The sequence below is a fragment of the Pipistrellus kuhlii genome, unplaced genomic scaffold (assembly GCF_014108245.1).
Source record: "Pipistrellus kuhlii isolate mPipKuh1 unplaced genomic scaffold, mPipKuh1.p scaffold_m20_p_11, whole genome shotgun sequence".
In the NCBI taxonomy this organism is placed as follows: Eukaryota; Metazoa; Chordata; class Mammalia; order Chiroptera; family Vespertilionidae; genus Pipistrellus; species Pipistrellus kuhlii.
In genome coordinates, this window is record NW_023425416.1 from 42,227,805 (window position 1) to 42,252,111 (window position 24,307).

At 36.6% G+C, this 24,307-nt stretch overlaps 1 protein-coding gene across 50 annotated transcripts in view; it reads right to left on the reverse strand.

Annotated features, from left to right (window-relative positions):
• Positions 1–224: 224 nt before the first annotated feature.
• The window catches only part of CLASP2 (cytoplasmic linker associated protein 2), a 133,652-nt gene continuing 109,569 nt past the window's right edge, over positions 225–24,307 (reverse strand). For 29 of the 50 annotated variants that reach the window (XM_036431722.2, XM_036431716.2, XM_036431718.2 and 26 more), the window contains 13 exons: positions 23,679–23,842; positions 22,800–22,878; positions 22,617–22,667; positions 16,323–16,466; positions 14,955–15,098; positions 12,840–12,946; positions 10,939–11,092; positions 9,707–9,935; positions 8,833–9,026; positions 7,989–8,117; positions 5,410–5,616; positions 2,644–2,760; positions 225–1,924 (listed from right to left, as the gene is read on the reverse strand). In XM_036431722.2, coding sequence (XP_036287615.1) covers positions 1,838–1,924; positions 2,644–2,760; positions 5,410–5,616; positions 7,989–8,117; positions 8,833–9,026; positions 9,707–9,935; positions 10,939–11,092; positions 12,840–12,946; positions 14,955–15,098; positions 16,323–16,466; positions 22,617–22,667; positions 22,800–22,878; positions 23,679–23,842 — 1,806 coding nt within the window. In that variant the 3' untranslated portion in view covers positions 225–1,837. The remainder of the gene's footprint in view (positions 1,925–2,643; positions 2,761–5,409; positions 5,617–7,988; positions 8,118–8,832; positions 9,027–9,706; positions 9,936–10,938; positions 11,093–12,839; positions 12,947–14,954; positions 15,099–16,322; positions 16,467–22,616; positions 22,668–22,799; positions 22,879–23,678; positions 23,843–24,307) is intronic. The other 21 variants (XM_036431727.2, XM_036431724.2, XM_036431734.2 and 18 more) reach the window with 6 other exon arrangements.

The window sequence follows — 24,307 nt, forward strand, 5'->3', positions numbered from 1 at the left end:
GGAACATAAAACATTACTAAGAAGCATTCAATGTTTAAAATGCCTTTTCATCTTAGAGCTATAATATATACATGCATACATAGCTATATATACCCCTGGCTGCTACTCCTGATAAATCTTTTCTCCTCAGATGCACTTATAAAATTTATTGACACATGAGCTTTTCAAAAACCTAGTTATAAGTGACTTGTCACACAGTGAGACAGAAAAACAACTGATATGTTTTGTTAATTTTTTCAAGTAATGTTATGTACAGTTTTATTGCCAGTATATGCACAACAGTAAGCATAGAACTATAAATACACAATGTAATTAACAGTAGAAAACAAAATTGTTATAGGTAAAGGGGAGGAGATACAGAGAAACTTCCTGCTGCAAGAACAGAAACAAAGGTAAAAGCCGATGACAAATCCATTCAGTACTCTTAAATTCTTTACATACATTTCTACATTTTGTTCAATTAAACAAAGTACAGATAACTCTGTAACAACAAATGGCTTCCCTAATAGCCATTTGCCTTTCCAGTCAAATTCACTTCGTTAGGATTAAAAAAATGTCAGGATGAGCAATCATTAGTATTCTGGTTCCAAATTACCTACTTTGCCTTTCACCAACACTGGTAATTTTTGCAAATTGGCTGCACATGAAAATAGATGTAGCCAAAGGTGATTTTAAAACGTAACAGAAAAATCACCCTTTAGTTTTCCAAAAGACACTATAGGCAGCAGCTCAATTAAAAGTATTAGCCCTGAAGAGGTAGAGAATTTGAGCCCATAATATAATAGCCTTGGCACCATCTTCTCTCTCTCATCAGGATCAACGTTTTCAAGTAAGAATTTCATGGTAAAAGGAAACCAGGTTCCACCATTTAAACAAAAGGTGCTGGTCGACTCCCATGTCTCAATAATTAGTTTGTTTATTAAATGAGAAACAGAAGACTGTCAAGGACACACATGCACTTGATTTCTTTTTTGTCTGTTTCCATTATCAAGTTTATTTGTAAGTGAATTTGATATTAATAAATATTAAAAAAAGCATCATTCACAATAAAGATAAACAAACCAAAAAACCCTGCAATGAAACCTTCCATTTTAATAAGTATTAAGGAAAAAACAGGCAGATGATTTGGTGCAGCTTTCTTAAGGGATCATAGAGGGGACATGGTTTTAAATAAAGATGGCAAGATCAGTAACCAACAAACAATATCAGTTTTACAAAACTGGCTGATTCTGTAACATTTCTCTTTGAAGTCTTAGTTTTAAAACTACAGACCACCCCAAAGAAGTTATAGCTAATGACATGTATCACAATCACACCAACAGAGTCCGGCTGTAGCTGGAATTAGTCCTGCTGTGTTTCACGTCATTTCAATATTACTAGCATAGGACATGATAGGAAACAAAACTCAAAGTAGCAATTAAAAAATATTATCCTGCATTTAATAAAGGCAAAAAATGTTTTAGACTGTTCAACTTTTAAAGCTTTAAGCATTCCTGTTTAACCAGCATTAAAAAAAAATTATACAACCATAACACTGGCAAAGGTTAATGGGGAAGACAAAGAAGTACAAACAGTGAAATGATAAGTTAGATTTAAAATTACTTTATATTGATCAACTGTTGTTAATACTGCTTTTTCTTGGATTTGGGATAACTATCATAAAAGTTACATGCAGACTGAGGAGAGCCCTCTGTTACAGAAAATACAAAACAAAACAGAAAACTAAAACTAGGAAACAATGGTAAGCTCCAAAAGATGCATCTGAAAACTTCCTTTCATTGATGAGGGTGGCCTGTGTCCTCCCCTGAGGAGACCTGGTTCGCTTCCACCGGCGTCACTAACTCTGCCCAGGGACATCAGTAGTGGGATCAGCTCCTCCAGAGCCTGTTTGTGCACGTTTGATGTAAAGATTCAGTAGCTTCATCTGCAGATTGAAGGCAAAGCAAACGTGTCATTTGAGCAAGCTGCCCTAATTTATAGAATAATGTTTATTAAAAAACTATATACATAGTAGAGGCCGGGGCACGAAATTCGTGCATGGGGAGGAGGGAATGGGGATTGTGTGTCCCTCAGTCTGGCCTGCAACCTCTCGCAATCTGGGACCACTTGCCTGCCTGATCACTTTTAATCACTCGCCTGCCTGCCTGATTGTTCCTAACCACCTCTGCCTCGGCCCCGGCCACTGCAGCTTCATCTGGGAAGATGCCCGGAAGGTCGTTTGGCTGTCCAGTCTAATTAGCATATTATGCTCTTATTATTATAGATATGTGAGCTTTAAAAGATAAATTTTGTACAGAAGGGTTATTATAATTCCCAAGTTATTATTATTGACAATTAGAAATTATAAAAAATAATTGTAGGAGAGGCAAAGAAGCTATTTTAAATAACCAGAATCTACAGGCATTTCTTTCACAGCAATCTACCAGGCATCCTACCAAACTGCCTGACTTTCCCTGAGTGGCAAATATGAAAATAGAAACAGCTAAAATGCAAATGGTAGGAGGAATAAGTTGAATGCTCAAAGCATGACTTACTAAAAGCTGAATACAAAAATAAATTTTGTATTAACACAGACACACACACAAATAAGTTTTGAAGAATGTACCATGGCCAGCATCCTTAGAACAAAGCAGCTCTACTTACTTTACTGCCAGTAAGCTGGCTGAGATGTGGCTTTAGTTCATCCCCTATTACCGCATGAACAGCCACCAGGCAGAAGACACAAGCTTTTCGAACACTGCTCTCTGAATTGTCATAACCCTAGGGAGAAAAGTCCGCATTAGCACTCCTGGGGGATCGGAGAAAAGGACGATTCCAACAGAGACAGAACAGGTAACTCAAGCTTTACTGACCGATGAACTTCTCAACCATTTCAGGCAGAGACATTCCCTTCTTTCCTTCCATCTCCCCTTCGGCACCTCCACTGTTAGCCTTCCTTCCCTTTATTTAGCCTGGAAAGCTGCAATTCTCTGACTCTGAGGCTGCCCCTTTGCCAATCCACCCTGCAAAAAGCCTCCAGATTAACCTCCCTAAAGCATTCAGTTTTATAGAACTCAACAGCTCCTCACTAGCAAATAAAGTCTCCTTGGCCTGGCAGTCAAGGTACTCCTATAATCCAGGCTGAGTTAAGCCTAGTATCTGTCCCATCCCTACCACTGCTCCAAACTATTCATCCAAGTTTTTATTCAGTATTCATGATATGTATGACATACACGTTATATATATATATATATATATATATATATATATATATATATATATATATATGTGTGTGTGTGTGTGTGTGTGTGTATAAATATATATATTCTTAGTATCAAAACATAGACCTGTGGTCGGCGAACTGTGGCTCGAGAGCCACATGCGGCTCTTTGACCCCTTGAGTGTGGTTCTTTCACAAAATACCACGGCCTGGGCGAGACTATTTTAAAGAAGTGGTGTTAGAGGAGGTTTAAGTTTAAAAAACTTGGCTCTCAAAAGAAATTTTAATTGTTGTACTGTTGATATTTGGCTCTGTTGACTAATGAGTTTGCCGACTATTGGCATAGACCAAGAAGAAAGATATTTGGATCTGATCTTCAAGGATCTCACAATTAAGAATTTTAGGGCTTAGAATAAAGTCACAAAGATAATGCACAAAGAAATAAATGATTAATTCTCTTCAGGAGGGGGGGGTCTTAATATTTACACTATTGAATTAAAATCACATAATAGAATATTATTTATTGGATGGCAGAAATCTCATAATCTATGAAGTTAAGCAAAGCAAGTTATAAATATAATTCCATATTTGTCATAATGTTTATATGAATGGGTTTGTGTGCAAAGAAAAAAAATGCATTACATTTATGGCTATAAATTACGACCTATTTAAAGAGGAATCTGGTAATACCTAGGAATTCTATTTCTAGATACATACATACACAAGAAATTTTGCTGTACTACATATTTATTTTTTTATTATTATTTTCTTTAGTTTAAGAAAATATATATTTTATTGATTTTCTACAGAGAGGAAGGGAGAGAGATAGAAACATCGGTGAGAGAGAGTCATCAATCAGCTGCCTCTTGCACACCCCCTACTGGGAACCTTTCAGTCCCCAAGTCGACGCTCTATCCATTGAGCCAAACTGGTTTCGGCTGTACTACATATTTAATTTAAAAAATGGAAACACCCACATTTCCAACAACACATTAATGGATAAACAAATAGTTGTACAGCCCTAGACAGTCTGGCTTAATGGATAGAACATCAGCCCATGGACTGAAGGGTCCTGGGTTCAATTCTGGTCAAGGGCATGTACCTCAGTTGCAGGCTTTAGCCCTGGTCAGGGCACACACAGAGGCAACCAATTGATATGTCTCTCTCACAATGATGTTTCTCTCTCTGTCTCTCCCTCTCCCTCCCATTCTCTCTAAAAATCAATGGAAAAATATCCTCAGGTGTGGATGAACAACCACCACCACCACTCCCACTCTCACAAACCCCCGCACAAATTGTGGTATAAACATACCAGTAAATGGAATATTATTCAGCCAAAAAAAAAAAGAAAAAAAAAAAAAGAATGAAATTGGAATACATGCTATAACATAGTAAACCCTAAAACATTATGCTAAATAAAATGAGCCAGCCATAAAAGAACCAACGCTGTATGATTCTACCTATATGAGGAACCTAGAAAGTAGAACAGAGGTAACCTGGGACTGAGAGGAGAAAGAATGAGGGGTCAATGAGGGGTACAGAGTTTCATTTGGGATGATTAAAAAGTTCTGAAAATGAATAGTGGTGATGGTTGTGTAACCTTGTGAATGTATTTAATGCCATGAAATTGCACACTTAAAAATGACTAAATGGTAAATTTCAAATTACATATATTTTAACACACACACACACACACACACACACACACACACACACACCCCACACCTGCCTACTGTCTTGGATGTTCAGAGCAAATAGGCAGGCTTGGTCATGCCATTAATGTTGCCTGGAAAAGTGCCTAAAATTAACTACCGTATTTTTCAGACCATAAGACGCACCGGACCATAAGACGCACCAGTTTTTAGAGAAGGGAAATGAAGAAAAAAAGATTCTGAAACAAATAGTGTCCTAAAATATTTTATGTGCATTAAAACCCAACATCACAGTCATAAACACATGTAATCAACCCTGTAAAGTAAACAGCAGCATTTAGAACCATTTTAGAGCCGGGCAAGCACACAGAGACCACACAGAGCCAGGCAAGTAAAAAAACTTTTTTTTTAAAGTATATGTGTAGGCTATATTTGGACCATAAGACGCAGGGACTTTCCCCCCCCACTTCTGGGGGGGAAAAAGTGCGTCTTATGGTCCGAAAAATACGGTAAATCCCAAATCAATCGTAGCTTATTCCTTCAAACTTAGCTGCTTACCTGTATTAGGCCTGGCATAATTTCTGGTAAAAGCAGATTAAGAGTTTCCTTGGACACTCTCTCTATCACTTTTGTTTGCATTTTGATTGCAGCAAGATTAATGGGGTAATCTGCAGTTTGGATGATAGGACAAAGCACTTTGATGCACTGCTCTGGACTGATTGAAGTGGCCAACACAGATGCAGCTTCCTCAGCTGATCTCACCACCTAAAACAAAGAGGAAATTGAGAAGGGAAGTAATAATAATAATAATAATAATAATAATATATATTTATTTTAATATTTTATTGATTTTTTTACAAAGATAAGGGAAAGGGATAGAGAGCCAGAAACATCCATGAGAGAGAAACATTGACCAGCTGCATCCTGCACACCCCCCATCAGGGATGTGCCCGAAACCAAGGTACATGCACCTGATTGGACTTAAACCCAGGACCTTCCAGTCCATAAGCCGACGCTCTACCCACTGAGCCAAACCAGTTTCAGCAAAAATAAATTTTTTATACTGTGTCCTGGAAGTACAAACTTCATGAAATAGTTACTAGGACATAACTGGAACTTGCTTTGAAAATATTAAAGTAAACAAATAAACACAAAGTAAGAGTATTAATAAAACAGGGTTGGCAAAATGTAACTGTTGAAGCTGGGAAATGGATCCATGGGTTTTTATTAAATAATTTTTCCTTCTTTTGTGTTATTTTATTGTTGGCTAAAACGATTTTAAAATCATATTGTGGTCTAGTTGTGCAGGGAAGTGAAGGCTCTATTTACCTAGACTACAATGTGGAGTCTTTCGCATCAACCACAGTGAGATGCTGCTCATAATCAGTGTCCTCAACTTCTGGAGTGCTGTGTCCCCCTTTACCACATACATACCCGTATTTTCCGGCGTATAAGACGACCCCCTAATTTTTACAGTTAAAACATAGGTTTAGGCCTATATTAGCTGTATAAGACTACCCCCCACTTCAAAGAAAAGACTTACTTTGCCATCAAGATCTGCAGGTAATTTTTGTGCAATTTTGGTCTTTTGCCCCCGATTTTCGGTTGACTTTTTTTTGTTTCAAAAGTCGTCTTATACGCCGGAAAATATGGTAATTACGACATAAAACAGTCAATACGTTATCAAGTAACATGCTACTCCTCCTTCTGTTCACAATGATTTTCTTTCCTTCTGTATTGGGCTTGGGCTTCTCTTTTCAATAAAGAAACACTTGTCAATCTTCTTGTTAGAATCTGTGATCTCTAATGACTATCTTAAAAACATGTAAAAATTACTGTTTTTCATGCAACTTTGGTAGTGTCTTCCTTATGCTCTCCATCTGTGAGAGGTGCTCAGAAAGGCACAGGGAAAAATACACTGGAAGTCAGAAGACCCAGGGCTGATTTCAGCTATAACACCTTAAGAATATCAATTTTATCTTTTGTAAAAATAGGGATGTTTACAGGCATTATTTGGGTCAGAAGGTGGGTAACTAAACAATAAATATTAGTTTTTTAGACATTCAGCAAGATGTTAAACACCAGCCGAAGAAATCTGAGTAAAAATCCAGGCGGATTGGAAAGTTATGATTCATTCTCCTCTAAGGTTCACAATCATATCTCTTTTATTTATTTATTTATTTATTATTTTTTAAAAATATATTTTATTGATTTTTTACAGAGGGAAGAGAGAGGGATAGAGAGTCAGAAACATCGATGAGAGAGAAACATCGATCAGCTGCCTCTTGCACACCCCCTACTGGGGATGTGCCCACAACCAAGGTACATGCCCTTGACCATAATCGAACCTGGGACCTTTCAGTCTGCAGGCCGATGCTCTGTCCACTGAGCCAAACCAGTTTTGGCAAGGATACTTTCAAAGCAACATTTAAGTTTTATGCAATACAGGAGTCCCCCAGTTTTCTGGGGGCTCAGTTATCTGCACTCAACCACAGTATAAAAATATTAAATGGAAAGTTGCAGTAAGAAATCATACATTTTAAACAGCACGCTATTCTGAATAGCATCATGAAATTTTGCATCACCCCACTCCGTCCCGTACAGGACGTGAATCACCCCTTTGTCCAGCACAGCCTATGTTATATACACTACCCCCTGTTAGTCACTTAGAAGCCAGTTCAGTTAACATATCCATTGTTGCAGTATCAGTGCTTGTGTTCAAGTTGCCCTTCTTTGACTTAATAATGGCCCAAAGTGCAAGAGTTGTGATGCTGGCAATTCAGATGTGCCAAAGAGAAACTGTAAAGGGCTTCCTTTTGGTGAAAAGGTGAGTAGAGTGCAATAGGATATTGTGCAAAAGACCACATGCACATAACTTTCATTACACTATGTTGCTATAATTGCTCTATTTTATTATTAGTTGTTGTTAACCACTTACTCTAACTTATAAGTTAAACTTTATCATAGGCATTTATGTGTAGGAAAAAAAAGACAGTAAACATCAGGTTCGGTACCATCTTCAGACTCAGGCATCCACTGGGGGTCTTGATACATAACTCCTGAGGAAAAGGGGGAGTGCTGTAGTATAAAAAGTATTAGGAATAAAGTAATAATCATGTAAGCATCAGGTAACTTACCTCCTTATGAGGATCTTTATGTGCTTCCAATGTTTTCATCACAGTCAGTTCTGCATAGTTTTTAAATCTTGCTGGTTGATGCCTTAGGATTTCTTTTAAAACCTTTAATGCCAAAGCCCTGATTGTAGGCTAAGGAGAAACATTTTAATGTTTTTAATATTTCGGGTTGTAGATAATCTTTTACATTTCCCATGTCTGAAATGTAAGGATCTTAATATTGAGGTGAGGGTCAGGGGAATCATAGACAACTGCATAAAGTATGTGGAATATTGCATAATTAAATTTTCACATCTCTAGTTGAAAACATACACACATCTTTAAAAAAAACTGAGAACCAACTAAATACTACTAAAATGGAAGTTTTACTTCTGAACTAATTTAATAGGCAAACAAGTAACCTGTACCCTCCTGTAAAGACCTGTCAGCAACCTCTGATTTTTTACCATTGTCAATTAATCAAAATTGCTGGGCTACTTGGTTTATAAGAAAAAGCACTTTACAGTGAAAACTTCATGCAGAAAGCAGCAGCAGGAGACTCGTTTTCCCAATTTTCAAATCTGTGTAGTGCTTGGTTAATTGGCAGTGACATGCAACCCAAGACAGGAAAAAACAGGCGACTATTTACATACTAGAGGCCTGGTGCACGAAATTCATGCACTCGGGAGGGTCCCTCAGTCAAACATCCTTAGCACTGCTGCGGAGGCAGGAGAGGATCCTGCCATCGCCGCTGCCTTTGCCAGCCATGAGCCCGGCTTCTGGCTGAGCAGTGCTCCCCCTATGGGAGCACACTCGCCACTGTAGGCTTGCATATTAGCCTTTTATTATATAGGATTATGCCATTTACCTCTTTATCCCCAAGGGTTTCAAGCAGTAAAAGTAATATTGTTTTGAAGTGTTCATCCCAAACACTAAAAGATTCTTCCTGGGTTAGTTTCATAAGTTCATAGAGGGCAATTTTTCTTTCTTCTACCCGTTCATTATGGTTCGACAACTCCTTCAATAACTCCGCAACTAGGTCAGAATGGTCTAGGGAAAGATCTGTCAAAGGACATGGCATTAATTTTATAACTTTATACGTAAATTCTCACAAGTATGAGATAACAACTTCATAACATGAAACAATGCTGGCTGTAAAACAAGAGAAAATTAAGTAATTTTCTTTTCCATTTATCTTTCCAAAACACCAATGTTAGTTTAAAACTTTTTTTATAATAAAAATTCATGAGAGATTGGCGTATAATGAACCTCTATATACTAATCATCAAGATTTAACAATCATTACCATTTTACTTCATATTTGTGCACTGTTTTCTGAAACATTTATCATAAATACCAACTATTTTACCCTCGCATACTTAAATATGCAAAGGAAAAAAAAAAGAATGGGTATTCCTTCAGTTTTGTCATTCTGCTATAAAAATTAATGACTGAAATGGTGTTTAAAGATAAATTTATAAGCTACCATTGGTTTCAGTTATTTCTGGGAGGCCATTAAGGTTTTCTTCATTTCAAGGATGATCTTAGAATGATCACTGTTTCCCATTCTTGGGAAGACATCTACCAAACCATTAAAATGAGCTCTTAGAAGATGGGAGAAAAATTGACCACTGCAAAGATCCCTTCTTCTTAGGATACAAAAAAAAAGAGCATCTTTTGCTTCATCGAGGATCAGGCCCCCCAAACACAGGCAGTAACAGTATGACACAGAGCATACGTACCATCAGGAAACTGGTCGGCATCATCATCAAACATAGCTTCCTTGAGGGCAGACTTGTTAAAGGGACTGATGCTGTCTGAATAGTTGTACGGATTATAATCTCGAGAGCGCGGAGAGGAGTGAGCAGGAATGGAATGGAGTAATGAGGCTTTATTGTCAAGGGCTGTTTGGCTTGAATCAGTAGCATCACCTCCTGCTCTTGGGTCAGGCATCCCAGGACCACCACACATCTGTTAACAGGAAAGGGAAGACATAGCACATTAATTCATTTTCAAGGTAACAATAACCTGCTGAAAGAAATTTACGTACTGGAAAACAACGAGCTAAAATTTACATTCAAAATGGCAAAGCTTATAGTAAAGATGTAAAGAAACCTGTTGTTTATTTACAACCTATAGGTTGGATCCCTGGTCAGGGTATAAACAAGAATCAGCCAATGAGTGCATAAAAAGGTGGAACAACAAATGAATGTTTCTCTCTCCTTTCTCTTCTCTCTCTCTCTAAAAAAAAAAATCAATCAACCAAAAAATATAATTATAAAAATTAAAAAGAAAACAGCAAGGAGGCCAGTGTGGTTGAAGAAGACTCAACAGGGAGGAAAGTAAGAGGAGATGAAGCCAGAGAGGCAACAAAGGAGAAAAGTGAATTGTGGAGACTTCGGCTTTTACTGAGACAGGGACTTCCGAGGTGTGAGTAGAGGAGTAAGAACAGAGTAGGAGGACAAAGGCAAAATCAAGGAGGCCAGTTAGGTGTCCATTTTAATAATTCAGGTGAGAGAATTAATGATGATGATGGCTGGAACCAGAAAGGCAGTGGTGAGAAGAAGTTGGATTACAGATATATTCTGAAGATACTAGTATACCCTGACAGACTATGGAGGATAAGTATGTGGGTGACCCCTGGAAAATTAAGTTTGCAAATGATAGAAAGCAAAGTTAAAAAAACAACAACAACCCAGCCCTAGCTGTTTGGCTCAGAGGATAGAGTGTCAGCCTGCAGACTGAAGGGTCCTGGGTTCTATTCTTGTCAAGGGCACATGCTAGGGTTGTGGGCTCGATTCCCAGTAGGGGATGCGCCAGAGGCAGCCAACCAATGATTCTCTCATCATTGATGTTTCTATCTCTCGCCCTAACCTCTCTGAAATCAATATATTTAAGAATAAAAATAAACAACCACCCAAACAAAAAAATTCTTAATAAAAAAGTTAGTAGTGTAAGAATATTCAATACTCACTGAATCTCCATCATCTTTTTTAGAATCCCTTTTCAATGGCTCATTCATATCTTCTTGACTACGGAAGCTGAAATTCTGAATTGCTTCAGTGACACCTCTAAGAGAGCTATAAATGTCTTCAGAGTTCATATTTTCTGTGTCATAATCAAATGCACTATAAAAAAGACATCAACTAATTTTCATTTATGTACAGTTTTAAAATACTAACACATTTGAGGAAATCATGTAGGATATTTATAAAGATGGGATTAGATAATGTGTATTCCCCAAAGCAAAACAAAATCCAACAGCTACAGATGGTTAAAGTACATGTCCCCTTGCCCACCTATTAAGAACAGCTTACAATGACTCTGACCATGTCACAACTGGTTTGTCTTTTCAGCTTTAAAGATGTTCTGATTTAACCAGGGGCCAGCAAGCTATGCCCCTGAAATGTAATAATGGTTTTTTACATGTTTAAATAGTTGAGAAAAAAAAAATCAAACTATTTCATGACACATAAAAATTATATAAAATTAAAATTTTAGGGTGCATAAATAAAATGTTAGTAGAATATAGCAATCCTAATTTATTTGAGTATTGTCTATGGCTATGTTCACTCTATAACATCAGAGGTGAGTAGAAGTGACAAAGACTGCATGGCCACAAAGCCTAAAATATTTACCATATGGCCCTTTGCAAAAGATTTGCTAACTCCCGTGATTAACTCACTAACTACTGAGATAAATGTATTTACACAAGAAGGGAGAGAATTTTTAACACTGAACATATTATTGACATGAATTCTGTAATCACATTCTAAAATTTAATTGAAGCTGAAATGTAGCTATTAAAATTGCTACATAACAGGAAGAAATAGGCTACATGAAAAGTGTGCAACATACTTTTCTTCCTTATGCTGTTTACGTAGCCTATAATTGTAATAAGTATGATGAAGCATGGTATGTATGGTTAATAACAAAAAATCCAGCTAATAACTACAATACAAATGGAATACTATGCAAACTACTTTTTAAAAGGATAGGAAAAAGGAAAAAACTACTACTTTTTTATTTTTTTATTTATTTTTAAATATATATATATTTAAATATATTTTATTGATTTTTTACAGAGAGGAAGATAGAGAGTTAGAAACATTGATGAGAGAGAAGCATCGATCAGCTGCCACCTGCACACCCCCTACTGAGGATGTGCCTGCAACCAAGGTACATGCCCTTGACCGGAATCGAACCGGGGACCTTTCAGTCCCCAGGCTGATGCTCTACTCACTGAGCCAAACCGGTTTTGGCAAAAACTATTAGTTTTTTAATGAGTCAAAACTCCATCTGAAATACAGCCCAACCTTGAATTGTACAAGTGTGTGAAAATTATATGTGTTATATTTTATATTAAGGACCAATCTCAGTTACATTTTCCTTAATTAGTATTACATAATGTTATCCCTTCTCTATTTTTGTTTTTGTCTGTAAGCTTTATTTTTTTCTACTTTTAGAAGTGGTTGGCTAATATTATATCTAAATATCCATCGTTATAACTTGCCCTCACCATTTTCACCAAGTAGTATAACTAAAAGACACAATTTGCAATTTATTGGATTTGTACAGCATATTTGAGAAACTTAACTATGCACTATGCTATTCAATGTAACAAGCTGTAATTTACAAAAGCTATGTCACTAAGTTTTCTTTTGACTTATTAAAAAAATTCTGTATCATATACATTATTATCATTTAAATGGTTACTTTTGAAATAAATGTTATATTTTTTTGAATCTAATACTGTTTCTATTTGTCTAAAACTTTCAAGTCAAGTGGAAATCAAAAGGAAGTATATTAACGTCTGTTTTTCTGAAACGGGAATCTGCAATAACAAACGATGGTGGAACATTATCCCTCTATTACCTTGGAGATAAAGTATTCTGTGATGTATTGGTAGGAGAAGTAAGAGGACTGGACCAGTTGGCTGGTGAACGTGGTGTTGGTCTTGTCAAAGGACTCCCCATGGAACTCTGATGGAGGGAGTCAAATACATATTAACGTATGATAGTTGTGAAAAGTTGAATTAAAACGCTCTTAAGGCATACAATCAAGAAGCTGAACAACATGAAAGCCGTATTTATAGGTCTACCATTTAAATATTCATGTACTTATCTCTGATTTCTGTAGAAAATGTTTTCCCCCATTTAGAATTCTAACGCTTCAGTCTTTTTTTTGTTCTCCCCACCCACTGATTATCAATATATTTTCATCAAAGATTCAACACAATCCCAAATTAAGAATTTTAAATTAGTTTTCTGTTCTGAGCCAATTTCCTTTTTCTTTTTGTTAATCCTCACCTGAAAATATTTTTCCATTGCTTTTTTAAAAGAATGAATTCTATAATCACATTCTAAAATTCTGAGAGGAGAGGGAGAGGGGAAGAGAGAGAAACAGCAATGTGAGAGAGACACATTAGTTGGTTGCCTCACACATATGCCCCGACTGGGCAAGGATTGGACCTGTAACCCAGGTACATGCCTTTGACCAGGAATCCAACCCGAAACCCTTTGGTGTGTGGGCCAGTGCTCTCAACACTGCACAACACCAGCCAAGGCTCGAATTTTATTCTTCCCCAAGTTTGTTTTACAAACGATTTTCATAAATCACCAAAGGCTTAAAAATCTGGTCATATCATAAATTTGCCTATCTCTTAAGATGTATAACAATCCATTCTCCTTTTAAAAAGATAATTGACTTGGTCCAAGGAAGTTATTCTCAGATTGTTTTTAACATTCAGACTTTACTTTAAGTTTGCCATAAGTGAATCTATTTGCTCCTTTAGCCATTATCAAAGGTCTGTCTTTTAAAAACAAGTTCAATTTTTTAGGCATATTATATAAATGATCCTATAGCATTTAGATGTATATAATTGCATTGTTTCATTTACTCAAACTTCATTTCTCCCAAATAAAATCCAATATATCTAGCATCTTTGGACTGACAAGCCTGTAATTATTAAATATGAACACATCTTTAAAAAATATTTTTACTGACTTCAGAGAGAAAGGGAGAGGAAGAGAAAGGTAGAAACATCAATAATGAGAGAATCATTGATTGGATGTCTCCTGCATGCTCCACACTGGGGATCAAGCCTGCAACCTGGGCATGTGCCCTGACTGTGAATCAAACCATGACCTGGTTCATAGATTGACGCTCAACCACTGAGCCACACCAACCGGGCTGAACACATCTTTTTAAGCACTACCCTCTTTGGATTTATACATTAATTCTGGAATAAATCATCCCTCTAGTCCTCAAATAAGATTGGTTCATCTAAATAGCATGTTCTAATATAATGGCATGCAAAGTTGAAGCCTTCATCTAAGTTCTTGCTCACATTTCTTTCCTTGTTCATACTCTGGTCACCATTCACCACCCTAAATCTATACCAAATTATAATATAAACATGACAGGCCTAGGGATTCTATTCTTTCTGGGACAACAGTTAATTCGGCTCAAGGGTCAGAAGTTTATTTCACGTAGAAAAAAAAAAAGCAGTAATTGTTAAACCAACCATCCTATTATACAAGAGGCCTGATACATGAATTTGTTCACCAGTGGGATTCCTCAGCCTGGCCTGCGGGATTGTGCTGAAACTGGCTCTCCGACATCGCCCGAGGGGTCCTGGGTTGTGAGAGGGTACAGGCCAGGCTGAGAGACCCCATGGGTGCACAATAGCGGCCGGGGAGAGATGCAGGAGGTTGGCCAGCCAGATCGGGACCGCGGGAGGGCTCCAGGGTGTGTTTGGCCTATCTTGCTCAGTCCTGATTGGCTGGACCCCAGCAGCAAGCTAACTTATCAACCGTAGCGTCTGCCCCCTGGTGGTCAATGCATGTCATAGTGAGCGGTTGAGCGGTGTTTGCATATCATTAGCATATTGTGCTTTGATTGGTTGAACAGTCAACCAGATGACCAGATACTTAGCATATTTGGCTTTTATTATATAGGATAATAGGTAAGAAAAGAAATTAAAAATACCTGGGTTCCATTGCCAGTGTTTCGAAGGTGGTTATAAAGAAGCTTGGTAGCACCATCCTGAAAAGTTTTTGGTAAAGCTCCTAATAACATAGTAAACTCTGGGGTATTGAGTTCAAAGAGGGAAATCAGCACTGAGTGCGCCGCCTAGAAAACAAGGACACACAGAGGTACGTGAATATATGTTGGTTACCCCAAGGAGACCATTTTCTTTACTCAGTATTTCTGTTCACTAACACAAAGCTATCTTTCTCAGAAAAACAGAAGTTCTTAAATGCTTAAAAATTTCTTTATTAGAAATTTTTAACCTAATTATTTGAGCATATGGAAAATATTAGCCATAGACATGTGGCAGGGATGTTGAAAATACCAACAGATACTTAAAAAAAATTAGAGCCTTGACTGGTGGCTCAGTTGGTTAGAGTATCATCTGGCACACCGACAAGATTGCGGGTTGGGTTCAATTCATGGTCAGGGTACATAAGGGAGGTAACTGATTGATGTCTGTCTGTCTCTCCCTTTCCTCCTTTAAAAAAAAAAAATATATATATATATATATTTTATTGATTTTTTACAGAGAGGAAGGGAGAGGGAGGATAGAGAGCTAAAAACATCGATGAGAAACATCGACCATCTGCTTCCTACACACCCCCCACTGGGGATGTGCCTGCGACCAAGGTACATGCCCCTGACCGGAATCAAACCCGAGACCTTTTAGTCCGCAGGCCAACGCTCTATCCACTGAGCCAGTTTTGGCCCTCCTTCTTCCTTTCTCTATAAAACCAGTAACAAAAAAACACCCTCAAGTGAAGATAAAAAGAACATCAGAAAGGTCTGATGATATAGGAGTGAATACTTCCAAAGCTAAAATATAAATCTTTTTCTTTGGTGACCAACAATTTATCCATAACTATTCTGAAGGTTATGGGGAGAGATCTAGTAAAGGATGTGGGAATTATATGGGAAAATTTAACGAGGCAGATAGACAGATACATGACTAAATTCATCAAAAGATCAATAATGCCTAAAATTAATAAGCCAATAACAGTGTAAGCTCTTATTTGAAATACATAGGAAAATAAATACAAGGTGAAAGATTTGAAATATTTTGAATGGTTACAAGATTAGAGGTTAGAGAATTATGGCAAGAATAGTTTTTTATTCTAAGTTTGAACATTATGCTCATATTAAGTGGATAAAACAATTTAAAACAGAAGGTTAAAAAAAAAAAAAAAAAGGTCTTCATATCACCAGGTAAATAACTCAATGCTAACTGGTAATGACATGAAAATATTAGCTTCCTTCATTGGCAAACCAAAATGACTGACTTGCTTTTCTAATTTATCTTTTAAAATTTATATTAAAACATACCTTCCGAACTTCAGAACTTTTGGGTTCTGTTGTCCAAGTGATAAACCGAGAGACTGCCAAGCGAGTTTCACTGGAATTCACAAAATCTCCTGGGTCCATCTGTTTGGCTAGAGTTTCTATATATTTAAGGATAGCAACCTTCACCTGCCGATGTAAGCACAACGAGAGGACAATCAGATAGATGGTCACTGAGGGACACTGAGAACACTTCAAAAACAATTAGGTGATTACTTTTTGACAAATAAAAGATGAGAAAAACAAAAGCAACCGACAAAGAATTAAACAACCACCTACCTACCTGGTACAAGTGTATGACAACGTGGGTTTTGTTTTTCACACACAGCAGTACTTTTTTTTTTTTTTTTTAAGAAGAAATTTTATTTTTATTTTTAAAAAAATACATTTTATTGATTTTTCACAGAGAGAAAGAGAGAGAGATAGAGAGCTAGAAATGTTGATGAGAGAGAAACATCGACCAGCTGCCTCTTGCACACCCCATACCGGGGATGTGCCCGCAACCAAGGTACATGCCCCTGACTGGAATCGAACCTGGGACCTTTCAGTCCGCAGACCGACGCTCTACCACTGAGCCAAACCGGCTTCGGCCACAGCAGTACTTTTAAGTCCCAGACGTTTCACTGCCCAGTTTGAGCAATTGCTGAAGACTCTCTTGACAGAATTATACACCTCTCCTTCAGTCTGTCTTCAGAGCTTATAGCTGACTCTTGTCTAGACTCCCTGAGAGCCAATCTTTATCAACTGAGTATAATTTGGCTTTTGGGAAAATGAACCAAAGTATTTTGAAAACAAGGCATTACAAATCAAGTGAGTAATTAAGGTGGGCCATATAGGGTTTTTGTCAAATAAGGTCCACACAATGAGACCAGGTTCTTTAATAGTTCCATCAAGTGCTAGAACTACCTTCCAACAAAAGTGTTACAGAAAATTTTACACTAATAAAACTGGAGAAAAGAGAACACTTATGTGTACAAGAGTTATATGTAGCTTTAAAAAGTCCTATCATTCTCCCAGGAATGATGTTTGGCTACATGGTGGGATGCAGGCACACAACTTCTTCCTTAGAATTGGTTGTTTTTAATGCTTATAAAAAGCCATAGTTAAATTATCTCCCTTCTCTCAAGTATGTTGGGGAAGAAAAAGTGGTTGAGAATCACTATTTTTATTTACTTATAAATATATTTTTATTGATTTCAGAGAGGAAGGGAGAGAAAGAGAAAGATAGAAACATTAATAGTGAAAGAGAATAATTGATTGGCTGCCTCCCACTTGCCCTTGACTGGAATCAAACCTGGGACCCTTCAGTCTGCAGGTTGACGCTCTATCCACTGAGCCACACCAGCTAGCACAAGAACCACTATTTTTAAAGTTACATCTTCAAACATTACAGGACTTATAAATAAGGGCTTTCTAAGATTTTATTAATACCATCCACTTTAGAAAGGACAGCTGGCAGAATGCAGAGTCCTTAGGTACAGAAAGTTCCAGACATATAATAAATGCTTTCCTGACTTAAAAAAGGGAAGGTTTAAATGTTTGATTAAGAGATCAACTTTGAAAACATATTACCAAAGATTAAGGTAATCCATTTTTCTATGCACTTTCTGCTCTTATTGTTGATATTAATGGGTAATTTTTCTCAGTCAGTCCAAATAAGGTCTCTAGAAAGTACCATGCTAATAAACAGAAAGTAAAATATTAAAATAAGGTTCTGCTGCTTGTGTATTTTCTCTTTTCTGTTTCCAGTAAGACAAACAAACATGACAGAAAAGATCAAATTACATATTTCATTTCCAAATGAACGAATTTAAGAATTACAACTTCATGAAATGAATTGGAAAAAAGCACACACAAAGAGTTATCAGCCACCCTGGGGTAAAATGTACAACGGAGAAGAAAAGAGACTATAGTTAATTGTGCAGCTGCAGGCCCCACTTAATTACAGCAGAACATAATATTCTGCATTCTTGAAGCCATGTCACCTTCTATCAATGTTAATATCTGAAAGGTGCTAAGTAAATTAAAAAAATGAACATCAATGTATGTTGTTTTCAATTTGATGTCATTAAGAACTGAACAATGAGATTCAATGCCTTCGCAATTTATAGAGATATGTAAAGTTTTAAAAGGGTTTCACAGAATAGGTGGGTTTATTATAACAGGCAAAATAACCACAGTGCACATATAATCATTTGAAAGTTTACATTTTAGTAGAATATTTCTCGAGATTATATACATAGCCTGTAACTTCAATAACACAAACATGCATTCTTCTTAAGAGGAGGAAAAATAAATCTAGTTGATAGATCAGGTGTATATAATTTTTAACATATTTGTGTAATCCAGAAAAAGAGGTAATCAAATTACATTTATTATTTAAAATATTACTTACTTAAATAAAGTCACTCTGTATTGCCATTTCTCCCTATTCTATTACTTCCTTTCTGACATTTAATCACAGCATACTGTGAGAGACATAAAATTTTATACAAACATCCATCTTTTATCTGAAAGATTTATACTTTTTCAAAAGATCTATTTTTTATTTATTTTCCTATAAACTATTAAGTTTTTATTCTTAATCTTATCACCCATCTGATAATTATAATACTTCTATTTTTGGTATAAGGTATAGATGGCTCCATGTAACTTCTCCTTGATATCCTAAAACATCAATTTAAGAGCCGAAGAATCATTTTTTCCTATAGCTTTGCATATATGTATATATAATATATAATGTGTGTGTATATGTGTAACATAAAATACATAATAAAAAAGACATAAACTGTTTGTGATTCCAGTCTCCAGTATAATGTTTCCCAATAGGAAAGCTAATTTTAAGTTGTCACTTTCCTTTCTCTCTTCCCTTTGTGTCTTGCTCTTCAGTCCTCTTTTTTTTTTTAAAATAAATTTTTATTGTTCATATTATTACAAATGTTCCTTTCCCCTCCCCCCCTCCATTGCTCTCCTCCACCAGGTTCCCATCCCACCCTCTGCCCTTTCCCCACCCCCCATTGTCCTCATCCATAGGTGCACAGTTTATGTTTAGTCTCTTCCCACATCCCCCTCTCCCCTTTTCCCCAAGAATCGTCAGTTTACTCCTCTTTCATACCTCTGATTCTATTATATTCACCAGTTAATATTGTTCATCAGATTTTTTTTTAATTTCCTTGGTTTTTAGATTCACTTGTTGATAGTTACATATTTGTTGTTCATAATTTTTATCTTTATTTACTTTCTCTTCCGAAAGAACCCCCTTCAGCAATTCATATAATTCTGGTTGGTGGTGATGAACTCCTTTAGCTTTTTTTATTAGTGAAGCTCTTTATCTGGTCTTCGATTCTGAGTGATAGTTTTGCTGGGTAGATTATCTTTGGCTGTAGGTTCTTACTATTCATCACCTTGAATATTTCTTGCCATTCCTGTCTGGCCTGCATGGTTTCTGTTGAAAAATCAGCTGACAATTGTATAGGTGCTCCTTTATAGGTAACTACCTGCTTTGCTCTTGCTGCTTTTAATATTCTCTCTCTGTCTTTTGCTCCTGGAATTTTAATTATGATTTGTCTTGGTGTGGTCCTCTTTGGATTCCTTTTGTTTGGAGTTCTGTGCGCTTCCTGGACTTGTAAGTCTAATTCTTTCACCAGGTGGGGGAAGTTTTCTGTCACTATTTCTTTCAGTATGTTTTCGATATCTTGCTCTCTCTAATCTTCTGGGACTCCCATAATTCTGATGTTGGTTCGCTTGAAGTTGTCCCAGATGTTTCTTATATTATCTTCAATTTTCTGGATTCTCTTGTCTTCTTGCTTCTGCAGAGGAGTGTCTTCTGGCTCTTTATGTTCCAAATCTTTGACTTGATTCTTGCAATCTTCCATTCTGTTTTTAGGACTCTATATAATATTTTTTATTTCAGACAATGTATTCTTTATTTCTTGTTGATCCCTTATCATTTCTCGTTGTTTCCTTATTAATTCTAGTTGATCCCTTTTCATATCCTCATAGGTCTTATTGACCTTTTCTAGGAAATTCTTTAAAAACCTTACAAGTGTAGATTTGAATTCTATATCCAGTCTCTTCCTCCATTTCTTTCCTTTGTGATCTATTTCGTTGTCGCATTTTCACAGCTTCCCTGATGGGGCAGAGTTTCAGGGTGGAGCCTACAGCCTTGGCTTCCGTCAGCCCTGCCCTACGCGGCTCCTGAGTCTCAGGGTCCTTCAGTACTCGCTGCAAGCACCTCTGAGAGAAAGGTGCCCTCGATTTTCGCCTGCTACCAAACAATCTAGGCTCTTCCCCAATGAGCCCGGAACTGGGGTTCAGTTCAGTTGGTAGTGGGATTGGAGGTGACGTTCAGAGCAGTCTAGAGCCTCAGTTTCCTTCCCGCCAGGGCAATCCCGCGGCACAGCCAACCATTCCTTCTCTGCGCACAATGTGCGCGCCTCTAGGACCTCCTTTCGCCACTCCCTCGTGGTTCTGCCTTACAGCCCAGCTCCCTATGGATGAGCCTGGGTCCCCGGGGTCTGGCCTAGAACTGGGGTTCAGAGCAGTCAGAACTGGGGCCCAGCACAGTCGGAGCTTTTATCTCCTTCCCACTAGGGAACGCCAGCCAGGCAATCAGCCGCCCCTTCTCTCCGGCTCCGTCCTCTCAGTGCACGCCGTGTGTCTCCGTACCTTAGGCTTTTACAGCTCCTCCGTGTTTCCTTCTGGTTTTCTCCTTGCTTCTCATTGTAGAATTTCCAGTCAGTCGACTTTCCTGTAGTTCTAGTTAATGTCCATTTTATATTTTAGTTGTATTTTATTGAAATTGTTGTGTGTGGCTGCGGCTAGGTGTTTACCTGTGCAGCCATCTTGGATTCTCTCCAGAAATGATTGCTCCAGTCCTTTCTTTTTATCACCCTTCTTTCTTTATTTATTTAAAAAAATATCTTATTGATTTTTTACAGAAAGGAAAAGAGAGGGAGAGAGAGTTAGAAACATCCATCAGCTGCTTCCTGCACACCCCCTATTGGGGATGTGCCTGCAACCAAGGTACATGCCCTTGACCGGAATCGAACCCAGGATTTTTCAGTCCACAGGCCGATACTCTATCCACTGAGCCAAACCAGTTTCAGCCACCCTTATTTCTTAAGCTAATAGCTTAGACTTCCATTTCCACAGGTCCATGAAGCATTTCTACTTACCTTTTTAACACTTGAATATCTACCACCTAAATCATAACCCTTACTACAATTTACAGTTTTTCAGTTATTATAGGTAATAATGATAAAATATTATAAGTTCTATATTCATTATAAATTTAAAATATCTAGCATAATGCCTTGGACAAAGAATGAGTTCTAAAAATATTTATCAACAATATAAAATAAATTATTCTCTTCTGCAGGTCACTTTTTAAAATTAAAACAGATGGAATCCCCTTCACAAAGCAGTTCTGAGAAAATAACATTATGTTGAGAGTAAGTCAACCCTGGTAAAAAACACAATTGTGATTTTAAGACAAAAATCATATTTAGAAACTTAAAGAAAATTCAGTCCTGGGCAGTAATGCTTGTGGAAATACATTTCGTGCAGAACAGAGCAGAAAATACAAGGATTATCAATGCATATATGCTTGTTATTTCCCTGACTTTACTCTCATTTAATAATACTCACTACAAAACATTTTACTAAAGAATGCAGGAGTTCTTTGGTTTATATTAAATTATTTTTTATTTTAAATTTAATACTTAGTTTTATAACAAATTGGAATTCACCTAGTTTTCACATAATTGGAAAATGTGTGCTAACAACAATCGAGAAAGGTAATTCTGATTCTAAATATTAGGCACACATCAGAAATATCACATTGGAAAAAGCAAAAAACATGTTACTATTTCAGTTAAGGAGAAAAGCACTGAGATTAAACTTAAAATTTTTTGTTTACTAAAATAAATATAGGTAAAAGTGACATTTCACCCAAAATACCTATTCAGACGCTAAATTTTAGAAAGTATTGGGAAATCACAAACATAAAATTAGATAAGACTTTATAGAGCGATTTTGCATCACAAGCCCAGGGTTAGATGGCCATACTTTGTGTTGCTTTCTAAATGTGTACTCCAAGTAAGCTTTTCCAAAGAATAGCCTGGCATTTGAATAACATTTGAAATTAAATTATGTGCATGCTTACAGGCTTACAAAGGTTAGTAGTTGAACACAGATGCATACAAACACTATCTGAAACACTGCAGAATTTGGAAAGAGAGTTAAGAAAAGAAATAATGCAAAAACAAAAAAAAAAACCTTAGAGCTCCAAAAAGAGTGAAGCTGGTCCCGAAGTGCTGGCTTGACTGTCTGAAAGTTTATAAAAACAAAATCCACTGATTGAAAAGCTTCTCATGTGACACAAATATACACATCAACAGAACTGTATTAATAAAACATTTCAACTCATTATAATGTCTTCAAAAGGCTTTAAATTTTTACCTTCAAGCTTGGTGTTTGAGTCTGATCAACCGTAAATCTCATTAGAATATTAAACTGAAGATCATTTGGAAAAGATTCTCTAAAATAAGGAGGAAAAAGCAAAACAAAATAAAAATTAAGTCAGCATTTAGCAAATTTAACAGCAAATTATACTTAAATCAAAATATCATGTCATTCAAAAAGCATGCATGAAGTAGTAAGTATCTGTATGTGGTATAATGTATTTGATACGATACACAATAACATATATTCCCTGGAAAAAAATCTCAACATTTGTTTCCTGGAGAGGGTTAAATAGCAATACCATGTAATTAATGGTCTATCTTGCCTCAACTATAGATTTAATTTAAAACCTATTCAGAAAAAGTTCAACATTATCAGAGATGTTTCCCCACACTTAGTATCTAAATTCTAGATTCACCATAAATCAATAAATGAATAGAATATTTGAAATAAGTCATTTCAACAATCTATACAAGAAAATAAAAATAAAGCATTGGTTCAAAATCTTCAGAAAAAAAGATTCTGAATATTTTAATGCATAATAAAACTTTCTTTTTAAACTTAGAAAATAATTTATTTCTACATTAAATTGAATAAAACCTTCAACTCGAGTTAGTAGATATGTCTTAATTACATCAAAATACCACCTTAAATACTGAACAAATGTTAATGAAATTTTTATTAAAGAAAACAGTGTTTGATTAAGGACCAATGTAGCATAAAACACACAAGTGAATGGGCCTCACTAACAATTTTAAAATGAAGCCTATGCAGTTCAAATGGTTTGAAAAGACTGACATATCTAAACTTTTAACACAGGAACTAAATAGTCCAATTATTATCAGGTAAACTTGAGATATATAAAGAAAATATTACCTTGTAATATCAAGGGCTTTCTGAACTTTTGCCTGCACAGACCCAAGCAAGTCAGCACCCATTTTTTTTAGTAGCTGCGTCAGTAATACAAATAACCAATCTTGAAGATCATCTTTGTGGACTTGTATGAAGTCCACTAGTGTCTCCAAAAACATGCTGAATACCTACAGTTGATAAACAGGGGAGGAGGGAGAAAAAGGAGGAAATATTGACCTTTATGATCAATCCAAACTGAAATGGAAAGGAATACAGGAGTCAGAGGCACAGCGATTGGCAGCCAAGCAGAAAAATAATCTCTCTTGCTTTTCATTGGACTCTGTGATACAAGAGTACATTTGAAATGTTATCCAACTTCTGCTGAAGTTCGACAATTAGCTATTCCATGCAGCATCACTTGGTAAAGAAACTTTGGCCGTAATGACTGGCACACCTTAAATAGGTTAAACTGAAATCCATTTCATCTGAAAATTAGGGCAAGAAACTACCTATAGTTTCACTGGCCCTACACTCTTATGAAGAGTGGCTCTGTCATCAGAAGATGACCATGCTGATAGCTACCTTAAAGCATAAGGTCATTCTGACATAATGGGCTAATTAAAGGCTCTTTAGACTTCTCAGAAAGTCAGTTG